The sequence below is a fragment of the Cyanistes caeruleus genome, chromosome 9 (genome assembly GCF_971803275.1).
Source record: "Cyanistes caeruleus chromosome 9, bCyaCae1.hap1.1, whole genome shotgun sequence".
Classification (NCBI taxonomy): Eukaryota; Metazoa; Chordata; class Aves; order Passeriformes; family Paridae; genus Cyanistes; species Cyanistes caeruleus.
Window position 1 is genome coordinate 6,490,187 of NC_141709.1, and position 23,443 is coordinate 6,513,629.

At 42.3% G+C, this 23,443-nt stretch overlaps 1 protein-coding gene across 1 annotated transcript in view; it reads left to right on the forward strand.

Annotated features, from left to right (window-relative positions):
* HMCN1 (hemicentin 1) overlaps positions 1–23,443 on the forward strand; it is a 172,970-nt gene that overhangs the window by 14,713 nt on the left and 134,814 nt on the right. Inside the window, exons 2-4 of the mRNA XM_023931592.2 lie at positions 18,345–18,415; positions 22,408–22,566; positions 23,101–23,223. Of these exons, the coding sequence (XP_023787360.2) occupies positions 18,345–18,415; positions 22,408–22,566; positions 23,101–23,223 (353 nt within the window). The remainder of the gene's footprint in view (positions 1–18,344; positions 18,416–22,407; positions 22,567–23,100; positions 23,224–23,443) is intronic.

A 23,443-nucleotide genomic window follows, 5' to 3' on the forward strand; every position in this document is an offset into this window, starting at 1 on the left:
GTGAACACCCCAGCTCTCCCAGGCTGGATCTAGAGCAGAGGGGCTCCAGCCCTACGAGCATCTCCATCACCTCCTCTGGACTCATTCCAGCAGGTCCATATCTTTCTTGTGCTGAGTGTAGAGTCTCACCAGAGCAGAGTAGAGGAGAGAATCCCCTCTCTTGACCTGCCAGGTGATGTTTGCCTCAGCCTGAATGAGTCTGCTAGCTAGGATACATCTCATTGCCCCTTCACATGTTGGCCGTCAGAGTGAGTACTTTTGTAGAGTTTGTTCTGGGTCAAAATTGGACCAACTGACCCTGATATTTTGTTTTCTGAAATTGTTTTGAATCTGTTGAGTTACACTTTCTTAAAGTTGTAACTGTAGTGGACAAAATAATTATTGTTCTGCACTGCTTCCTGCTTCCATCTTCTTTAAGCTTTTTCTGATCCCCAGACAGGAGTGCCGCTTGGCAATCCCAGATTCATTCCCAAACAATCCAGGTTTGCAGAGGCTGAAGAAGCTCTTTAGTTTGGGAGCTTGATTAGAGTGCATGAGCCACCCTGGGGCTGAGCAGAGGAGGTGATGGCTTGTGTTGTGGCGGTTCTGGCCAGCAGGACTGGCAGTGGGCTCAGCTGGCAGATCTGCAGTGAGCAGGGAAGTACCATCACTAGTGCTAGTGAACTGGAAGGACTGAGTTACACAGGATCTGTGTATGAGGGAGAATCTGGGCAGTCTCTGTGAATACTGACAGTGGGGGGGGAAAATGTGGCTGCTTTGTGTGTCAAGCTTCGTTCTCAATGTTCCTGCTGTGGCTTATGCTTAGGATGCGAAAAGATCATGTCATTGCTGTAAAATGTAGGCCCTTTCTCCATCTTCCAAAATTGATTTGAATGGTATTCTGTTACCCAAATGAGCCGCTGTATAGGGAGATGAAAATGACTGTTGGCTAAATGGCATTTTGAAGAATTGGCAATTTTACCACATTGAGCAAATCTTTTAATGCCTTGGTGGTTTGGCACAGCCACCGATATGATGTGTACCCGTGTCTGGGACTTTATTTAGAGGGAAGGCACAGAAACACTTTAGAGGAAAGGCACAGAAATACTCCCCAGTGTAGAAGTGTATAATATGGTATGCATCTGAAGCTGCAGCTTAGCAAATGGTGAAAGTCTGTATTCCTTTCTGGAAAAGACACAAGGGAGGTAACTGAAGAGATACTGTTGCATTCCTGCTTCATGGGGATGAGTCTTGGTTGATCTCAAACTGTCCTTTTTACAAAACAAGAAAAGTCTTGAATAAATGAAGCATGTTTTGTATTAGCTCATTAATTTATTAATTAATTAATGCATTAATCTTGCTTAGAGGTAGACTTGAAGTACATAACACTTTTCACTCTGTAGAGAATTTTGGCTGTGGGTATTTATGGCGTAACTCAAGCCCATCTCACCTTGTGTTGTAGCTATGTAGCATTAAACACTGCTTAGTTACTTGCAATGAAATGTCCCATTGTGTAGATATAAAAGCCTTTTTTCCCAGTTTGATATCCTGTCTCTGACCAGGTTTTGATCTCAGTTAACATGGAGTAAATCCAGAGTAATTCCATTACAGTCAGTGATGCTAGTTTGGATTTACACCAGTATGACTGAGCTCAGAGTCTGGCTTTGGTTGTCTGCCATCTTTTTTTGCTAAATATTCCATCCTTCCCAAATATGCTTTCTCATCTTGTTTTTAGACCTTGCTGGCTCCTCCTATTTTACCAAATTCCAAGAGTAACAACATAGGTGAAGTTTACTTGATGAAAGATTGTTTAAACAGGGTCTGGTTTTTATTAGCTCAGCTGGTTTTCATTTTTTCAGCCCTTTTTGAAGTCTGATTGTGCTCAGGCTGGAATCTGGATCCATCTTGCTTTTCCTACTTGACTCAATTTTGTCCATTAGAAGTGTGGTATTTTAAATTACAGGGTGCTCCCCGATGTTATTGTTCAGTAAGAATTATGTGCCTCAGTGATGTTTTAAAGCAGTTTTTAACTCCAAAGATCAGGAAGAAGTACCTTAAGGCATTACTGCTAATCAGCAACATAATGTGTTTGGAAAGTCTCAGTAAATGTGAGCTGTAACTTTGAAGAATGAAATGAATTAAGCTTTTCCTGGTTTTGTTGATATTTCCTTTGTAGAAGTGTACACTCAACTTTCTTACAAAGTATTTTAATTTATCGTGTGTGAGAGACATCTGGAATTTCATCTAGACTATTCTGTTAGTTAAATAGGGTTTATTATTCAGGTTTGCAGTTTGGACAGTTTTATCTGTGTTTATGTAGTTTAGCTGGACACTGGGGTCTTGGGCCTTGTAATCATTCCAGAAATCAATCTGTAATGTTTGTCTTAACAGTTTTCCAGTTGGGCTTATGCTGGTACAGTATTGCTACATGCATGTGATGATAAATAATCCTGCCCAGGATATCCAGCCCCAGCTCTAGAGATAAAGAAGGGATAGGAGATGGGAAATGTCACCTCCCTTAGTTTGGAGACCTCAGGCACAAACCCTGTAGTTAACCAAAACACTTTGGAATGTGTATATATATATTATGTTGATTTTGATACCTGCTTCACATATCCTTAAAGTGAGGCCTGAAGATCTGCCTCTGGAAGCAAAGGAGATGTTTGGCAGAAGTGGTGATTTAAACCTGAACCATCCTGCCTTAATCATTTGGATGCCATTTTGTACTGCGGACACCTGGGCGAGATCTTCAAGAGAGGCTGGATGACTATCCATGAATATTTCCTGAATATCTCCTGAATTCCACAAAATGACAGTCTTCACTGTAACCATTCCAGTGGGCAATTGGTACAAAAAAATGGTGCCTTGGGCCTGCCCAACAGGCTGTTGTTTAAAGAATTAGAGACGCCCTCACAATCTTTGTTCCTTGACCTTCATTTCATGTTCATCAAAATTGCCTTGACTCTCAATGCACGCAGGAATTCCATTTTGGTTTGTGAATGTCTTTAAGACACTGGAGGGTGAGCCAGAGAGAGTTTGCAGCTGGAGCACTGAGCAGCACAGCAGGGCAAAGACAGGACTAGTCTCTAAGGGCAGGACTGAAGAGAAGCTGGGAGAGCTGGGAGTGTTCATCTGGAGAAGAGAGGTTTCTGGGGAGACCTGAAAGTCCTTTCCAGTGCCTAAAGAGCTTCAAGAGAGCTGGAGAGGGACTTGGCACAAGGGTCCTGGAGGGATAGAATGAGGGGGAATGGCTTCCCACTGCCAGGGGGCAGGGTTACATGGGCTTCTGGGGAGAAGTTATTCCCTTTGAGGGTGGGGAGGTCCTAGCACAGGGTGCCCAGAGCTGCTGTGGCTGCCCCGGATCCCTGGAAGTGTCCAAGGCCAGATTGGAGGGACTTGGAACAACCTAGTGGAAGCTGTCCATGCCCATGGCAGGGTGGAATGAGATGAGCTTCAAGGTCACTTCCAAACTCAAACCATTCCATGATTCCATGCCGTGCACTGGTGGCATCCTCGGTGACTATACTTGCTGCACAGCTCAGGAATTAGCACTCACTCTTCACTCATGTTGACTCATGAGGGCAGTGGTGACCTGACCACTTAAAATATCTGAGTTGTCAGATTGTATTTGAAAGGACCTGCCAGTTCAGAGAGTGGGTTTTCTTCCAGACGTGATGCAGATCCTGAGAAAATATGCTTTAGATTGACCTACACAAATGGTGCAAGTCAGGTGGTAACATTGATTTTTGGAGCTTGATGGCTTTATGGTCACAGATCCAAATTCCACAGAGAAGAAATCTTTCTGCTCTGTGTTGTATAAACAAGCTGAACAATTTAGTGAAAACAATCATCATGGTAAATGCTTCTGCTTCTACACTATAATCATTCTTTTAGGATAAGTTTGGTAATTATTTAGCGATTGATTATTTCATTATGAGAGTTCCATGCTTTTCCAGTAGTCAGCTGAGTCTGCTTGGGCTAGGCCAGATAGAGGCTGAAACTGGGAAATAGAAGGTTCAAGACAGATCAGTTAGTCTAAATAAATTTCTGTCTAAACATAAATAGTGTCATTATTTCAAACAAATTTTACATGATGAGTGAATGCAAAACAAAGTTTTGCCTAGTGTATTCCTCTTAAGCTGATGAGGGCAAAAAAGTTAATGTTCTCATCCTCTTTTCTTCTTCCCTCCCTGTTCACATCTGCTTTTTGAGTTAATTTGGAGAATGCTTGCATTTTTACACTGTTAAAGCTCTGTGGAATTTTATAATCCACAGATAGTGCTTTGCTCTCTTCCACAGCTTCCTAGAAACTACTGAGCATTGAAACCTGCATCAAGAGCAGAAATATTCTGATGCCTTTTTTTCATTCTTCCAAAGCCATGAAACAGCTTTCTTCTAGCTACTGAGCTCCCATTGTGCTGAGGCATCCCAGCGCTCCTGTGGGCTGTGCCGTGTCCGTGGGTCAGTGCAGGGGCACACAGGACCCGTGTGGGGAGGTGATAGAGATCTGCATGGCTGGGATTCTGCAACTGGGCAGACAAGGCTGGGCAAAGCTGCCCGGATTAGCAGCTCCCCAGTTAAGCTCTCGTGGATCCTGCTGTAATGAACTGCCTGGAGTTCTTGCTTTTGCAGAGGAGTTGGCAAAAGGCAGTGTGGTTGTAAGGGAGCTGCTGGTGCACAGGGAACAAATGCCATTTGTGGGGCTCATCAGTAGCATCTGAGCAGGGCTGCAGTCCAAGTGCCAGGCCAGGCCCTGTGACACACACCTATGCTGTTTTTGTGAACTGGGCAACCTAGTCTAGTGGAAGGTGTCTCTGCTCATGGCAGGGGGTTGGAACAAGGTGATCTTTAAGGACCTTTCCAAACCAAAGCATTCCATGGTGTTCACTGGTGGCATCCTCAGTTACCGTGCTTGTCTGACAGCTGCAGCAACTCAAATTTGCCCTTGAAATTAGTTTTCTGAAAACACTTACAGAGGCTTAACTTTGAATTTGTCCTGAGCCAGACCCATAGGGAATAAAGACATAACACTGTAGTACTGCTTATAGTCAGCAAAGACTCTTTCCCTGCCTGCTCACAGGGTGGAATGGGGTAACAGCTACAGCTGAAATCCTGTTTGGTTTCTTGCTGTGGAGTCCAAAGTGCTGATGGTCTCTTCAGCTCATAGAATCCCAGAACAGTTTGTGTTGGAAGGGACCTTAAAGCCCATCTCATTTCACCCCCTGCCATGGGCAGGAACACCATCCACTAGCTCAGGTTGCTCCAAGCCTTGTCCGGCCTGGCCTTGGATGCTTCCCGGAATGAGGCAGTCACAGGTTCTCAGGGAAAGTCCTTCAGCTTGCTATGGCAGTTCATCTGGTTTGAAAACTTCTCATACCCTTGAGGGTTTAGGTTGACTCTGAAGGATGCTGAAGAAGGGACCTGATGAGCTTTTAGGATTCTGAGTCCTGCATGGAGCCAGATCATACTGAGACAGTGACATACTCTGAGTTCTTGGCTGAGCTGTTGATGATGAACCCCCAGAGCTGCTGTTTCACAGCTTGAGAAGCAGCCTGAAATTCTTCCTGAACAAGTGCATGGCTCTTCCAGCTTTGGACTTCTTTCTGGTCTTTTCTCAGTTGAAATTTAAAGCTATGTTGTTATATAAGACAGGAGGAAATATCCTCAAGTTGCTCCAGGGGAGCTTTAAATTGATATTAAGAAAATTTCTTCCCTCAAAGGATTGACAAGCATTGGAACAGTCTGTCCAGGGAAGTGGAGGGATCACCATCCTTGAAGGGATTTAAAAACTGTATGGATGTGTCACTTGTGGATGTGGTTAGTGGTGGCCTTGGCAGTGCTGGGGCTGTGGTTTGACTCAATGATCTAAGAGGGCTTTTCCATCCTAAATGATTCCATGATTCTCTATTATAAGGTGTTTTGCTATCGCACTGAGATGTCAATTTTATATGACAAATGACTGTGGACAGAAATGATGCTTAGACATGGACTGGCAGATTATTTATGTACCACAGAGTTTACATACATCAATGAATGTGCAGTTTCCCTTTCCAAAGTGACAACTAAACATGTGTGTCTTGCACCCAGACCCTCAGCACCACTGAGTGGGAGACTTCTGTGCAACAGGATTCATTTATCAAATAGTCATTCTCAGGGCCTGTGTGACTACTGTGGGGAGAAGTTCTGGTTTTCAGTTCTCCTGGCGTATTAAAACCATGAAGTGAGTGCAGTGCTGCAGGGCAGGGGGAGAAGAGCCTCTGTGCCATTGTGTAGGTGGCTCCCAGCAGCCCAGCTCCAGGGGTTGCAGCCTGTCTCAGGTAGAAGAGCTGCCAGCTCCCTGTGTGCACTGCTGGGCCAGACTCGGAGCTGGGAAGAACCAGAGGCAAGGCATTCTCACTGCTGTGGCCCATGGAAAGCAAGGACACATGAGACCACTGTCACCACTGAGCTATTCTGGCAGTGTGGAGACACTGCTCAGCCTGGCCTGACTCCTTTCCCCTTCCACTGGTTGTGGTGAACATTACACTTTCTCAGCCTCGGTTCTCTAGACTTCTGCAAGAAGTTTATCCCTTACTTGAATGGTTTCTGCTTAAAAATGTTTTTCTTGGTGCAGTTTTGCAAATGACACAATTACAAATGATACAGGGAAAAGTGAAGGGATGGGAAAGAGCTGCTTCCAACTGACTCACCAGTTACCAAAGTAAACAGTGCTCTAATGAAGCTTTTGAGAGGCTCATCTGGCCATGAAAAACTTGCTATATCTTTCTTTTTAAATTGGCATTTCAATCCAAACCACATATTTTTAAAAACAGAACTATAATATTTCAGTATCTTCTTCTTCCTGGGTTGTCTCTGTCAGATAAACTATTTTGCAGTCTTATTTTCTTCTTCTTTTTCTCACTGCCTTCTTGTACAATAGAGCCCTGCAACAGCCCAGGTTAGAAGGGACCTTGAAAAAATCATCTGATTCAACTTCTCAAATAGAGCCTCACCAGGAGCAAGAAATGTGTCTGATAGGTAGAAATACAAAATGAACTATTTAGAGTCTTCATTGTTTAAGTTAATAATAGATTTTTTAAAAGATCAAAAAGTTCACATTAACCTGGAACACCAGTAATAGCCCTTCTTTGAACATCCTTAAGTGGGTGTTTTAACTTCAGCTAATTGATGCCTCTTTATTCACAGTGGTATTTGAAGCATCACTGGACCCTTGTTAGAGCCCTAAGGATAATATTTCCAACTGGATATTGTCAGAGTAAATAATCGCTGTACACGGACAGTGTTGTCTACTGTAATATTCCATGTTCTGTCAGCTGCACATGGATTAGTTCTGTGAAGTGGAGACTTAGCTGAAATGATGGAGAGATTTGAATTTACAGTTGTAATGCCTGAAAGGACAAGGCTGGGGTTTCTAATGGTTTTACACTGGTAACCCTTTAGCAATTCACTTTATAGTGGAATACTTGGACAGGAGCTAGAGTCTGTTTAACTGAAATCAATAAAAACTCTGTCAGGTACTTGGAAAGAAGGCAGATGCATTTTTAATAGTAAAAAGGAATATTTTAGGTACAGAGTAACCTCATGCAGAATATTTGAATGTCACAGTTGGCTCACTGTGACTCCAAGTCCGGCCTGGCCAGGTGAACATGGCAAAATAGAGGGATGGGAACAATGGAGTTGCCCAAAATACTTTAATGATGGTAAAATAACAGACCCTAGAAGCCACATGTTCTGGGGGCAAGCTCTAAAGACCAAGGGGCATGGTGAACTTAACAATATGTGGGGATACCTGAGGGCAGGGGTCCAATCGCGAATGCAGACCAGGGACATGACTTTATGTGTGACAGGTCCTGAACCAACTGAGAGCCAGAACCAGAAACATGGTCTATTATGGAATGATCCCAGCAGCATCCTAATTTCCATCCTTTCAGTATCCTTCCTGCCAGGTCTCAGGGTTATGCCTTCTGTACAAGTCATCTGAGCTAAGCCGCTATCCATCCCAGCTGGTTCAGTTGCCATATCTGAATTTTGTACTCAATGTGACACTTCTTTCTCCCAGCAGCTGGCCTCAGATTACTCGATTTTTGTTATATTTGGAAATTGCATTCTCAGAGGATGGCAGCTGGATATATCCTAAAGCCTTTTGTAGTATCAAAATGATGATGTTCATGCACATGTATGTATATGTGTGCAAGCACACACAGGTAATCTCCTAGAACTTTGGTTTTATTCTCCTAGAATTTTTAAAAGGAAACTTTTTTCTTTCTTCCTTGTGTTCTATTGAGAGACAGGTAGCTTTGTATGAAAACTGAGGAAGTTCTATTTAGTAGTGTTTGAATTATGCAAGTATAGATAGGTCTGTGTTTAGTGCCTATCTTTTCCCTTTGTTTAGGGCTAATTGAGTAATTATGTGGTTTGCTGATACTTTGCTGAGCAAAATTTAATTAATGTTTCAAGGATTGTGTCTGGCATCTGAAGGAATTCTAGCTCAGTCTTTACTTTTTTTGTTTCTTTTAGGGAAAAAAAGCCTAAAATTTACCACACTGTTTTTGAGCTTCATATCCAACAGTGGTGTTTTGTCCCAGGCTGTAACTCCCTCCAGCCAAAGAAACCTCCAGAAACTCATTTAAATCTAATACACCTTATTGCATCTGTGGTCAGGTGCAGAGCCACCCAGGGGGTCATGGGGATGGAGCACCTCTCCTGTGGGTACGGGCTGAGAGCATTGGGATTGGTCAGCCTGGAGATGAGATGCTTTGCTGTGACCTAATTGTGGTCTTGCAGTACCTGAGGGGAGCCTCCAGGAAAGATGAAGAGACTTTTTACAAGGGATGGAGGGGTGGCTTCCCTTTGCCAGAGGGAAGCACTGATTAAATGTTAGGATGGAATTGTTCCCCATGAGGGTAGGAAAGCCCTGGCACAAGGGTACCCAGAGAAGCTGTGGCTGCCCCTTTGCTGGAAGTGTCCAAGGCCAGGTTGGACAGGGCTTGGAGCAACCTTGGACAGTGGAAATGTCCCATCCCAAGGGATGGAACTAGATGAACTTTAAGATCCCTTCCCACCTAAGCTTATGATTCTATAATGATTTAAAATAAAATTATCATGTGAAAGCAAATGCACAACATAAGCTTGTTAAAGAGCACGATAAGGTTAATATGGGAACATACTCTGAAAAGTCCTTGTGTTCCCATTGTCTCTTGGCAGTTTTAAGCACTGATGGATTAGTGCCATGGTCTCCATAAAGCTTGTTAGGAGAGCAGCTTCTTGAAGTAAAACTGGCTGCTGCTTTATTAATAACTGGGGGGTTATTATCCTCATCAAGTACCATTCCTGCCTTGGGACTTCAATGCGTGCTATATAACGGGGATGTAGAATGTTTCCCCTCATCCAAGACTGAGCAGGACTGGCTTATCCTGCTCCTAGGATGCTCAGGTTGCTGATGGTAACTTTATTTGCTTAAAGGGTCTATTTTTGTGTAGCTGTGGGTTCTGAGTGCATTAGTAGTTCCATATCCTTTGGGAAAGCAATGCAGCTTCACTTTCAGCAGGAAATAGTCAGTTGCTTTTCAGTTTGCTGATGTCTCAATACCAAAAAGCTGACTTGGCTTCAGTAAGGTAGCTCTCTCCAGGGATTTTCCAAATGTCTTTGAAGGAAGTAATCTGGGAATATAATCTTCCAAGCAGAAGAAGCTTTTAATTAGCCATTGTAATTGAATCTATTTATCCTTCAAATAAAAGAAGCAGTGAATTTTTTTTCCAGTCAGCCACTGGACCCCTCTTACCGTGAGGTATGTTTGGGGACACGGTGGGAGCCTGAGTTCAATGAAGAAGAAGAAGGAGCTTTATGGATGAGGCCGTGGTACCCTGCAGTGCCAGGAGGCTCCCGATGGTGGAGCTCAGATATTCCAAGCTGGCAGTGGTACGGACAGCAGCTCAAAGTCAATCATGCTAGATGTCACAGTAAATAAGTTAATTTTGTAATGCAATATTAAGTATAAAATGTGAATTGAAAACTGTGGTTTAAATATTTCTTGATTTGTCTTAAGCATGGTAAGCTAATTAATGACAAGGCAGCACTGTAAAATGGGTAGTTGCATTCATTCCTGCCTGATTCCTCAGTGCACGTTCTTTATCCAGTGCTGTTACAAGTGTAGAAGGAGTGGTGCCAAAATACACAGACCCAGAGATGAGACAGAAATAGACCTGGACTGAACTGGAGTTCAGTCTGGAGAAAGAATTTAAAGAGTATTATGAACTGAGTTTTACTCTGTTCAGCCTGTTGTTAACAAGGGGAAATAAACACAAGCAGAAAGTGAGCTGATGACCTTCTCAGATGTTCAGTGGGAGTTGAGAATGCAGGCCAGCCCTGGGATCCGGTGCTGCTCCCAGGCTGGACAGTAAGGAAGCTGTGTCTGCAGTCCTTATCAGCTGTTTGTCCTTTACTGTAGGCTGAGCAAAGCAAATCGCTCAAAGCATTTTCCCCTTGTGTCTGCTTGTGCCTTTTGTTGTTGAAAAAGCAAAGCAGCCCCGTGAATGCCTGCAGTAGTGGCAGTGCTGAATGGGCAACCATGAACCCCAAAGCTCTGGGCACACAGGAGAGAGAGATGCAGGAGAGCACAGACTGCAGTCCTGAATGTACTCAGTGCTGGGATGGAGCTTGAGCTCAAGGCTTGGATGTCGGGGACCACCTAGTTGTATGAGCTTCCCATAATCTCCGTGGCTTCTCAGCCCTTGGCCTCTCTCAGGGCCTGTCAGCTGAGTCGCCAGCTGTGGCTGCGTGTTGGGAGTTGGGCAGTCATCCATGGAGGGCTGGCCAGAGGCAGCAGAGTCAGCTCAGACACGGCATTATGGCCCTGCTGAGAACAGACCTCCGGTGCTGTGCAAAAGACAGACAGGGAGGAGGAAGGTGGGGCTGTTCCAGATTTCAACATTCAGTATGTTTGCTTGTCCCTAGAAAGGAAAAACCTTGTTTTGTGTCATTCTTTTTGAGACATTTAATAGCCACTAAAATCATTACTTTAAATCTGAACCACATGGACTCAAGTTTTCAGGTCTCTTTGCCCATAGTTGTGCACCAGTAATAGACTTCTGGCTTCACAATGGAGCTAGAGGAGATGCTCAGGTGGATTACTTTCTCAAAACAATAATCAATCTGTGTTTCTATTTCATTCAAGCTATCTTCTTCTCATTTTCAGTCTAAGGGAGTAGTTTTTAAATTAGGATTCCATGGTTAATGTGATATGCCACTCATGCAGAGGGCTTGAGAGGCTCCAAGACTGTGCATTACCCATTTAAGAAAGCATTTGTAGCAAATCTGGATTTATTTTAACCATCTCTGGGTAGAGGAGGTTACTCTTCACATGGTGTGGTTTTTGACTGTAGTTCTCAGAAGATGGACTAAACAGTGTGGTGGGCAAATCTGTCTGTGATTTTTATTGCTTCTTACTGCATGGGGTTAATAATTTTTAGACAACTGCACTTGAGGCTTATAAGCTAAACTTGGTGCTTGTCGCAGTAGACAAAAGATGAGAATATCAGATTTTATCCAGTGTGGGTCTCCCAGTGAGCTTTACTTTTCCAAGAAATGAAGCATGTATAATGTTTTTTTTTTGTCATTGTTATTTTCTTTAAAAAAAAATTTTAAAAAAATCATGACCTCATAACTATTAAAACAATAGGAAATAGCAACAAAAACGTGGCACTTGCTAAGGCACACTGTTAGTAAAGCTTGTGTTAGATCTTTGGTCACTGAATTTCAGCCAGGCTCTGGCCACTGTCCGGAGGTGAATAGTTTGATGCATGAAGGTGGTGGCCCTTGCCATCTGTGAGGATGGAGTTTCATCAGCTCCACTGGAACTAGGCTGGGCTGCTTAGCAGGGCTCTGCAATTCCCAGGATAATCTATCTGGTTTGTCTGTGAACAGCCAACTCATGAAAAACTCTGTGAAAAACTGAGCAGTCTGACTCCTTCCTGTCTGCTGTTACACATAGTAATCATAAGTCATGAGGCTGAAAAATTATTTAAAAAATAAAAAAGTGAGTGTGTTAAGGAAACATGAACTTGCTGGGCTGGTTTGGCTTATTTCTCTCTGGTTAAGAATCAGGTAAAAGTTGCTCACTGAAGTTTCTGGTCTCTTCAAAAAATTAATTATTGCCAGGTTAGAATCTCAAAGCAGCTGAGTCATGAGGTAATACAATTTACTAGGAACCTTTAAATAGATTATTACATGTTCTACTGCTAAGCATCTTGGCTTACTCAGTGCTCTCTAAATGAATTGGGACAGTCTTTCCAGAGGGATGTGTGTTAGCCACAGGGGGCTCATGACTGTAGGCAGCATTTTCAGTGCTGTCTTGTGCTCCTGGAAAAATTCATCAAGGTTTCTATCCACACAGCTCCCGTCATCTGAATGGGAGCTGAGAGTGTCCTTCACTTCAGAGCACAAAGCACAAAGCTTTAAGTTTAGTCTTTCTTTACTATGTGGTGGAGCCAGCTTCTTGCTTTAGTAGTCTACAGTAGAAATTTGCAATCACTTAAAAAGGAGTGCATTTTTTGGTGCATGAAAACATAATGCTGTAAGCCAGTTACTGATACTGTATGCATGTATTTGTCAGCTGTGTGTGGAACAAAACTGTTCACTATCATTTGAGATGGCGGTTACAAGTGGTTTTCTTTTATGTATTTTATGTAGTCTCCCCTGTGTGATGACCTTCCCTTTAAGGGGAAGGAGAGCCCTGTGAAGCACTTCCAGTGGCAGCCTGTGAAGGATCTGTAGAGGGAAGAACCTGCAGGACCCAATGTGCTGTTGGAAAATTGCAGGTTTCTGCTTATGTGCCCTCAGGATGGATAGCTTGCTGGAGCCTGGCTGGAAGCAGTTGTACCATTGTTCTTATTCTCTGAATTCTTGGCAGCAGCTACTCCTAAAGGTCTTCGGAGGCATTATAAGCAGAGCTTTGCAATGGATTGGATATAGTTCTCTTCTCTCTCTGGGGAGAGCATTAAATCAGATAAACCTCGGTGCTCAGCACCCTTAGTAAATGACTCTTAGTGAATAATTGTATACCAGCTTCTTTTGTCAGGGATCTTGGTTAAGGCATTTCAGCTGTCCCATCTAATTACTCCAAATCCTTCAGCATCTCTTAATTTGTGGTGAAAAATATTTGATGTATGTGTATTCATACACATATATAAATAGGCAGGTGAAGATTTGTATATATGAGTATGTGAAAACCATATTAGTCCTCTGATCTCAAAAACTGTCAGAATTGCCACAGCCCAGTGCTAGATTTGTCAGTCCACTCCTGTTGTGGTTTTAAAGCATTAGCTAAAAAATCACTAGAAAACGTACTCATTTCTTGCTGTGAGATATGGATTAGGAGAATGGCAGAAAAGGCTTTAAACTTAAAAGGAATAAAGAAAGTTTATTAACAAAACTACAAGAATAAGAAACCAGAATAAAGCCTCTAGAAACACTTTTTCCCCCACTACCCAACCATTCTCTTGTTTAATTGACAACATAGAGACAAAAAAACCTGGTGGTTAAAACAGTCCCAAATTTGCTATAGTCTTTTCATCAGTCTTGGTAGAGAAAAAGAAGTTCTCTTTTGTCAATCTATGGAGTTTTTCACATTTTCTCATGGCTTTCTATTTTTCTGATGCCAGCCTCCCAGAAAACTCTGCCATCAGTTCTTTCCTCCCTTTTCACACCACTCTGAGGTGTGCTTGTGGACCATAAGTCAAGGGGTGTCATTTTAAGGATGAGTTATTCAAAGGCAAAAATGTTCTTCATCTATCTCTGTGATCAACTCTGGAAACAGAAGTTTTCTCTTTGTCTCTTAAGGGCCACAAATCTTCAACAACTCTCACTTCTTTTTTTGTTCCAGCATCTCTTAAGATTACAACTACATTACCATTTGCTTAGATCCACACTTTGAAATAGTCCATTTCCCCCAAAATACTGTCATGAATTAAAGGAGTTTTTTCAGAATATTATTGTCCATCTCCATAGCTTTAACAAAAGAGTATTTCAGCTTATTAAGGCATTTCCTTATTTCTCTCCCCCATCTGAAGTTTAATTCCTTTCTTCACTGTCTTTGATAGTTTATGTTGTCTCTTTATCTGTTGATCACTCTCTCTTGCCCTCTTCTTGGAAGAAGGATTAAATCTGCAAGTCTCATCTGGGTAGTAAAAGGGTTAAAATCTTGCACAAGCCACAGGTGTTCATGCTGCCAGGTTTCAGCTCAGTGGCGGTTAGAGCTGGGGATGCCCCCAGGAAAAGCTTCAGCCACCCCAGAGGTTTCCTGGGAGGCAAAAGACTTCCATATTCCTTTGCTAGATCTCCTAAAGCACCCAGCTGTCCGAAGCAGACATTTGGTGCAGATGTGTTCTGTGGTCAGGACTAGGGGAGTGCCAAATTTGCAATCAACATCAGTGGTAATTATGTGTGATTGTGTATCATGGGGAAATCTGTGGTTTTCCCAATGTGCTTGTTGGTTAGCTTGTACATAAACATGTGGGCATTTGAAAGCCATGGAAAAACAGCAGGGCCTTTTGGAATGGCCAGTTTCTCTGGTTGTTGTGTGCTTTTCTCTTTATTTACCAATGAAATGGTATTTACAAGACTTGCCCCAGAAAGGAAGCATCAAAATCCTTGATCTCTGTGTTACTCAGTCTTATAGTTGTTTAATTGCTTTGGTAGAAGCTCAGATGCCACAGTGGCTACCTTGACGTTTCTAATTTCAGTTTCAGAAGTCCAGGCTTTGCTCAGGGATGTGCAGCTATTCATTTAAAACATTTCTTTTTGGCTGTTATCGGTTTGTGTGTGTGCTGCATTGACTTGTTGGATTCCTGAGTCAGTCTGGAAGAGCTGATATTTACACTGTACTTGTGAGGCCGGAGGATTGAGTTCGTGCCTCAAAAAGACTTGCTGCCATTCTGGGGCTATGTCAGCTTTTTCACCTTTGCACAGCTCCCTCTGGGTGACCATGAAAGTTTTGGAGTAGTGAGCAATGGACAGACCCCCACAACAAAACCGTTCCAAATCTTTCCATATCAGTTCCTAAAAATGGATTCAGAATGCAGTGTGAGAATAGAAAACCATCCCATCAGGTGGAAGTGTCCAAGGCCAGGTTAGATGGAGCTTGGAGCAACCTGGGATAGTGGAAGGTGTCCCTGCCCATGGCAGAGGGTGGGGCTGGAGGGGCCTTCCACCCAAACTATTATGTGATTCTGTATTCTGTTAAGAGTATTCCATGTGTCAAGCTTGACCTAAAGAGCTAATGAAGTTAAAAAGCTATTTATTTGCTTCTGCTTGGTGTGTTTACAGGGTATAGTTTCTGAGTGAGCATTCTGTTTAAACTATGCTTGTTATGTAAATTTAAATCACTTCTCATAAAGCCCTCTCACTTTTTTCTATTCTGGACACTTTGAAGGCCTGTGTTAACCTGTGTTGGTGAAACAGCCTTACTTGGGCTTCACGTGGAGGTCACAGAATGAGAATGAAAAACTGAAGCTGGTGAAGGCTATTTATTTTTTCTGGCAGGCAGGTCACATGAGCTGGTGGCACAACAGTATGTGAAGGACAGCTGCTGGGCTTTTTGGGAGAAGCAGGTGGTGAAGAGGAGCACCATCACCATTCAGTCATGGCCTTGGTTGTGGAATCAACTGAGGACATCTGCCCCTGCACAGCTCCTGCAGGGTTCTCTGCTCTGTCCTGCCCCACAGCACTTGATGCTGACTATGCCATGCTCTTGTGGCCTGTGTGCACTTCACAGCTCTTTTTTGAGCTCTCAGCAGAGGGCAGCTGGAGCTATGATCCTGCAGGAAGCTGTCTGGGCTCCGCTTGGCTGGAACTAGCCTGTGCTGCCTGTGGGGGCATAAGGCCATTTTCTCAGCCCATCTGACCTGATGGACTGTTTTAGCTTAGCTGAAGGAGAGTCGCTTTTCAGATCTTTATTTTATAGGGTAAGAAAGTCTTTCCAAAGGATTTACTGCTGTAGACTGAAACACCGACTCCCTCAACGGGTGGGAATAATGGAGCTAATGGGGTTACTCCATGGATAAACTCCAGTCAGTGACATAGTTTAGAAGAGTGCTTGGCAAGGGGGAGATTGGAGCAAAACAATTTGGAGGTAGCTTTATTGCAGGTGTTGGCTTTAAAGGATACCTAAAGGAGAATAGTGCCAGGAGGAGAGGGAGCACAGCAGGATGAGGTATGTGAAGGAACAGTGAGTCTTTATAATGGCTCTTTTAATGATAGTGCAGCATTTTAGTACATGGCATTCACAGATAAATGACTCACAGTCATACAAAAAACCCCTAAGGACAGTTTAATATTCTAGGAAAGGTTTTGTGTGATCTCATGGGTGACTTTCAAAGAAATTAAACCAAAAGACCCTCATAAATAGAGCTTGCCCAACAAATACTGGTGTGATTAAAGTAGACCTTAGTGATGGCAGCTGTTGTAACTTCAGTGAAATAAAACTTTGGATTGTTTAAAAAAGAGAAATGTCTGTATTATGTGGAAGATAAGTGCATATTGACTTTTATAGAGCTTGGAAAGTGTTGTGAGGTCTGTTGAGGCAGCACTTCCCTGTAAGCTGCAGCTGTATTAAATTGGCACTGCTGCAGTTTTATGCTTGGCTTTTACCCTGACAGCAGAATTGTGCTCCATTTGGTCTGTTGGGACTCAGCTGATCTCTTTGAGTCCTTTGGAGCACTCAACTATGGATGCTAAATCTGAACCAGAGTGCCTGTAGTTATTACAGGCCACATAGCTCTCAGGCCTGACTGAGAACTAGCCTGAGAAATTCATGAGAAGGAATTAAAACAATTCTCAGAGATACTAAACAGCCTTGCAGGTGTTGTTTTGCAACTTCTTGTTTCTCCTTGCAGGAGACAGTCAAGGGGGGCAGAGTGCCCCTGACCAATGATGGTAATGTAGCACTTTGCTAACCAATAAGAGTTTCCTTTCTGTACCTTTCCACGTATCTGTCTATAAGACAGGGCTGAAGCAATAAACTGAAGAATTCTTGTGTTGTGACTCCCTTGAGAGTCCATTGTCGTTCTTTATCGCCGTTCCCAATCGGAACGACACTCAACTGTCAGAAGTCTCTTCATTTTTGTGTGTGTTTATTTATTGATTTTTGGTATAGCACCCTGAATGTGCTTGATGAGCTGGGCATGTACTGATGGCCAGGGCAGCAATGCCTGCTCAGGCCAGGCAAAGAATGAAGGGCACTGGTGCCAAGGCAGATTGATGTACCCAGGCAGGAAATCATGGCATAGGAACCAGCTGACTAGAATCACATTTGTAACCAATCAGGAAGGCAGCTGTGTGAGGGGCAGAGGGACAACTCGGTGGGATTGGGAAATGCTCATATATGTGCTGCTGTTACACGTCCCAGGCAACTTCACTTGGACATCCTGCCCTTCCTCATGTCTTCCTCAGTAGATAAAGACATGGTGAATGCCATGAATAAGTGTTTCTGCTTTGATTCCTTCTGGCAGCTCCTGCTAGATGTGCTGGGATTGGGGATAGGGCTCATACTGGGATTTTTCCAGAGGTACTTTTTTTTTTCAGGGAAGAGATGTGGCACATGTCTTTCTTTTTTTTTTTTTTTTTTTTTTTTTTACATGAGTAAAATTGCAAAGCCAAGTATGTGTATTCTGTCCAGAAAGGCCTCTTCATGTTTACCTAGAATCACAAAATTGTGGAATGGTTTGGGTTGGAAGGGACCTTAAATTCATCTTGTTCACCCTCTGCCATGAGGGTGGGTAGGGACACCTTCCATTATCCCAGGTTACTCCATGCCCCATCCAACCTGGTCTTGAACACTGCCAGGGATCCAGGGGCAGCCACAGCTTCTCTGAGCACTCTCTTCCAGGGCCTCCCCACCCTCACAGGGAAGAGCTGCTTCCCCAATACCTAATATCTTTAAGTTTGAAGCCATTTCCCCTTGTCCAAAGTCCCCCTCCAACTCTCTTTGAGCCCCTTTAGGCACTGGAAGGCTACAGTAAAGTTTTCCCAAAGCCTCATTTTCTCCAGTCTGAAGAGCCTCTTTCTGGAAAAATACATTATTTCTTGGTCCAGCAACATTTGTTCTGGGAATTTTTGTTCTGTTTTTATTACTAAGAACAATTAAATGTTTGATCAAAATCAAAGGTGAAAGGCTTTGTGCTTATAAAAGTTTACAGGCACACAGAAATTGGTAATACTAGAATATTAAAGTTACCAGATTTGGAATCATAGGTTTCAGTACCGGGGATATAATTCTCTACTATTTCTTTCTGTTCATTCTTCTTATAATTTCATTTTTTTTACTACTATATGTCTTTGGATAACTCTGTTTGCTTTGTATTTCATTCTAGAAATTGGTCCAGTGACAATAACCACAGATCCCAAGAAATTTCAGTTTGAACTTAGGGAACTTTATGTTCAGGTGAGTAACTTGTTTCCTATGTGGTTTTAATAAAGACTGTTTCCTCATGCTTATCTTTCCTCCTGTGCTGATGTTCCTGCTGCAAGCATTCATGAGGATGTATATCACTTACCTCTGTCATTTTGCTTGCACAAACTGTCATCTCCCTGATCATCCTAATTTAGGGTTATGATTCATTCCTTTTTCTTAGTTTACATCATTGTGTGGAGACATGGTTTAATAGCACAAGAAGGAATAGTTAGGTAATGCTGTCATTTAGTTGTCATTTTCATTAGTCCTGCTACTTGTTCACAGATACTTTTTGGACTTTTACTGTGTTCTGGAAATTATATTCCATGAACACCATTCAGACAAAGAGGACTGTAAGACCCATCAGGTTTTCCATAGGTACTGCCTTCCCTGCTGTGCATTACTTCGCACTTAATGATACAGTGGCTTCTTAGAATCACAGAATATCCTGAGTGGGAAGGGACCCACAGGGACCACGGAGTCCAACCCCTCTCCCTGCACAGACACCCCAATAATCCCACCCTGTGCATCCCTGAGAGCATTGTCCAAACGCTCCTCGAGCTGACCTGGGGCTGTGCCCATTATCTGGGGAGCCTGTTCAGTGCCCTAGCACCTTCTGGGGGAAGAACCTTTTCCTGAGATCCAGCCTGACTCTGCCCTGACACAGCTCCGGGTGTTCTTTGGGTGATGGAAAGAAAGGGGGAAGTATTGGAATGGAGTTATCCTTACTGACAGAACATATGTTCGTATTGTTTTGTCTTTTACCAAGGAAAATGCTTCTGATCTGTGGCAAACCTTGCTGGAGTCAGTAGTGCCAAACAGGCTCTCCCTCAGAAACTGGCACATGGTTTAAAGATTACTTTAAAAGTTGGCAGAAAGTTTGAAATCCAGAGAAAACAACAGCTATTGCAGTTTTCTCCTTCATGGGAAATTTAAGCTTCAGCACTCTATCCAGTTTTCATCATTTGTTTCCTCAATATACTGGACAGTAATTGCAGCTGTTTCTAAAAGGTGAATGATTTAGGTGAAGCTTTTGGGAATTTCAAACTCTTCATTACTAATCAAGTTGTTTAAAAGTTTCTGTTTAATTAATTTTGTATTTCATTCTTTGATCACATATTTCATAATTACTTTCAAGATATACTCATTCTGCTATATGAAGGCTGTCACTGACTTGTATTCATCCATTGAATTGATAAAGGTCCAAAACAGAAATAAAAAAATGGTCAGAACAGGACTGATAGGTCATCTTGCTGTAGAGAAAATGTAAAGACTTTCTACAGGTTTGTTACCAGTATTTTTCCAAAATGACTAATAAAAGATGCAAGAATGAATGTTGAGGAGGTAGAGAAAATTTTGAACTGGGGTTGAGAAAGGGCATGGACTGAATATTCTCATTAATGAACAAAGCTAAAATTAGGGTGAAGATAAATTATTTCAAGGCATCTTGTGTATAAAACATATAATGTCAAAATATCCTCAACTTGTCCTCTCTGAACATCAGGGTAAGCCCAGCTCTTGTTTTTCATTCATCCGTCACAGAATAGCTGGAGGGTCTTTTGGCTGACATTTGCCATCAGGTAAAAATTGGGCTATGTACATTTCACTGCAGAAACTGGGCCCTGTTCCTTTTACATTCAGAGTTATAAAGGACATGTTCCTTGGATACAAGATCAGGATCCTAGGTGGAGGTATCACCTATATTTCATCTGTAATTACCTTTGAATCATTCTTACAGACATGTGATAAGAACATGGACTTGGGCAGCAATGGCTCCTTAGATTTTTTGTTGTTGTTTTTGTTTGGGTCTTTTTGGCAGTTGGGTTTTTTTTTTTTGGTTGGTTGGTTTTGGTTTTTTTTGCATTAAGCAGATTTTTTGTATATATTTCTGTGGGCCTCTTCAAACTGAAGGGAAAATGAAGCTTCCCGAGCTTCACTCACCTCAGCTTTTCCAGAAAGCTTCACAAGGTAGTTGTATTTAATTTCAGTTTGGAGAGAAAGGAAGGAAATACTGAATGGAAAATTTTCTACTTTTTTCTTTTTTTTTTTAGTTAAGTAAAGGCAATACTAATGTTAAATGTTAGAAAGTAATTCTGCCTGTGAAGGTGGGGTAGTCCTGGTAGGGGATGCTCAGAGAAGCTGTGGCTGCCCCTGAATCCCTGGAAGTGTCCAAGGCCAGTTTGGATGGGGCTTGGAGCAACCTGGGGTAGTGGAAGTAGTCCCAGCCCATGACAGAGGGTGGCACTGGATGGCTTTAAGGTCCTTCCAATCCAAACCATTCTGTGATTATCAGTGATTGAGAGAGATAGAGACAACTGACTGGTGATCAGTATCTGAATTTACTGTGGGCAACATATGCTTATATACCATTCTAGGAAGGCTAGTAATTTTTTGCTACAATAATTGGGTTAGGCATCATATCAACAAGCTTATACATTTTTGCAACATCTCTTCTACTTGCAGAAATAGATTCAATCTTCTTCCCTGTTGCCAGTCTGATCCTTTTGCAATCTTCAAAGCTCCATTTGTTCTTGCCAAGGCATCCTGATTATCAAATCTCTTATGCTAATCAGGTCCAAAGTACTCTGTCTTTGCAACAACACATGATGATGATGTTTTGTTGTTCTACCAGCTGCCTTTTAAGAGTATTATTCTACATAATAGGAACAAAAAAGTCCATGCTTGTTCTCAGAACAACCGTTTAGCTCAGTGGTGCTTTTCACATTCTGTGTAGAAAACAGATACTGCTATATGGAATATTATGAGATTATAATCAAGTAGACTTGAAGTGGGAATAGAAATTTTCCTGTTCCAAGTAGACGTCTATAGAAATTAGCTGTGATTTCAACTTTGCCCACAAATTAAAGCTTTACATGGAAGAGTCTTCTGCTGAAAGAATTTGGATATATGTCCCATTAGACTGGATAGGCATTGCCAAGATGTGTCAAAAACACTGACATGTGTCAAAAATCTTCCTGGAGAGTTCTCTCTTGAATTTCAGGCTGTCTGGAATCTACCACTTGCTTTTCCCGTAAAACTAAGGGTACATTTAGGAGAATTGATTTTGAGAAAGAACAGTGGTTCTTACAGAACCATTTACAGAAAAAACAGTGACCACATGCTTATTCTTTAGCATAGATGAGAAACTTATTGATAACTTGCTTTGAAATCAGACTAAGGATACTGATAGATTAAACTTCTTCTCAACATGAACATTTCACTGAGGACAAACAAAATTATTCCTTCAAGTATGAAGGACTGCTCTCTTTTTGCCTTCTTCTTTCCCAGCATGTGTAGATTTGTATATACATATGTGTGAAGGCATGTTGATTATAAAAATAAAAGAAATTTAGGGAGAGAAATGAATCCTCTCTTTTAAAGATAAAGTCATACTTGGAAGCATTTTGATTGAACACATGGTCTGAAAAACCTCCAGCTCTGCAGCTGCTGCAGTGCAGAGCTGTGGGAACACGGCACCTATACCCTCTGCTGAGCTCCCCATACCAGGGTGGAGTCCAGGGCAGGTTCTTGCTGCTCTGGTTTCCAGAGGTGCTCCTGGAACTTGGCACTGCCTACCTGGGACCACTTCCCATCTGTCTGTGCCCCTGACCTTCCATGACTGCTGTGTGCTACCAGATCAGGGGAGCTGTCAGCCAGGAAGGGAACATCTGAGTGTAGGAAATGGGGCTGTCACATAAGCTGGAACTGAACAGGACAGGGATAAGAGTGATCGTGACACCAGCCAACATCAGGGCTCTTCCTTTGACTTTATTTTCCTTTTGGAACTGTTGCAGTTTCTGCTTGTGAGTGCGTGACAGCACTCTGCAGAAAGCATAAAAACTTTAGGGTGGAAAAGATGAATAAATCATTAGAGGCTGAGAAAGTATCTGTCTTGAATGTCCGAGAAGAAAGTAACTTGTTTTGTATGTTTTTTTTTCTTAAAAGAAAAAAAAAAGTTATGCTTTATTTCTGCTTGTGAACAGGGTGGCGGAGACTGTCCAGAGATGAGCATTGGGGCAATAAAGATTGCTCTAGAAATTTCCCTGCCTGGCTCTTTCATCTATGTATTTACTGATGCCCGATCCAAGGATTACAGACTGACCCATGAAGTGCTTCAACTCATCCAACAGAAACAGTCACAGGTATCAAGGGGATTTGCATTCCCAGCTGGGTTGTGTGTTTAATGCTCTCTTTTCTCAATGACAAAGGGTAGAATTCTTCTGTGTGAAACTCAGTGACATCTTTATACAGAAGAGACTGTTATACTGCCTTCTAAGGATTTAATTTTATTTTTAATAGAGTTAATTGATCTAGTTAAGGAAAAACTTAGTGGAATATGCTTTTTATTATAGTGAATTAAAGAATGCAACTGAATCTTCTACCAGTATATGTGGTCTGGGCAGCTTATCATCTATATGGATATTTTTATGTTGTTCTGAAAGAAGTATTATATGAATGACAGGCTGATTGATTTTTTAAAGGGATTTTTGTCTGTTCCTTTTCTTCTGCATTGCTTTTGCCGTCATTACTGAGTGCAATGCCTCTGTCCATGCAGAGTAACAAACCCATCTCAACTGACACATTCTTTTGTTGTCTTGCCTTAATGCTGCCATGGCAATGCTTTCCTCACCTGTGTACCATGTGTCCAATGATTAACTCATTTTTCTTTAATCCAGGTGGTATTTGTGCTGACTGGAGACTGTGATGACAGGGATCATATTGGTTACAAGGTCTATGAAGAAATTGCCTCAACAAGTTCTGGTCAAGTTTTTCACTTGGACAAAAAACAAGTTAATGAGGTAACTTTGCTTGAGTTTTGCAATCAATAAAGAATATGGGGCAAGAGTTGTACTGTAAATCTTTAAGAGACCTGATGGTGGGTTCGGGAGCAGAAGGAGAATTTATAAATTTTCTGGTGTTAGTGTGTGGACTCTGTTCCACCTTTCCCTTTGTTCCTTTCTCCGTCTTCTCCATCAGGATGCAATTCTGTGACTTTTGCTGACGTTAGGGAAGTGTGAA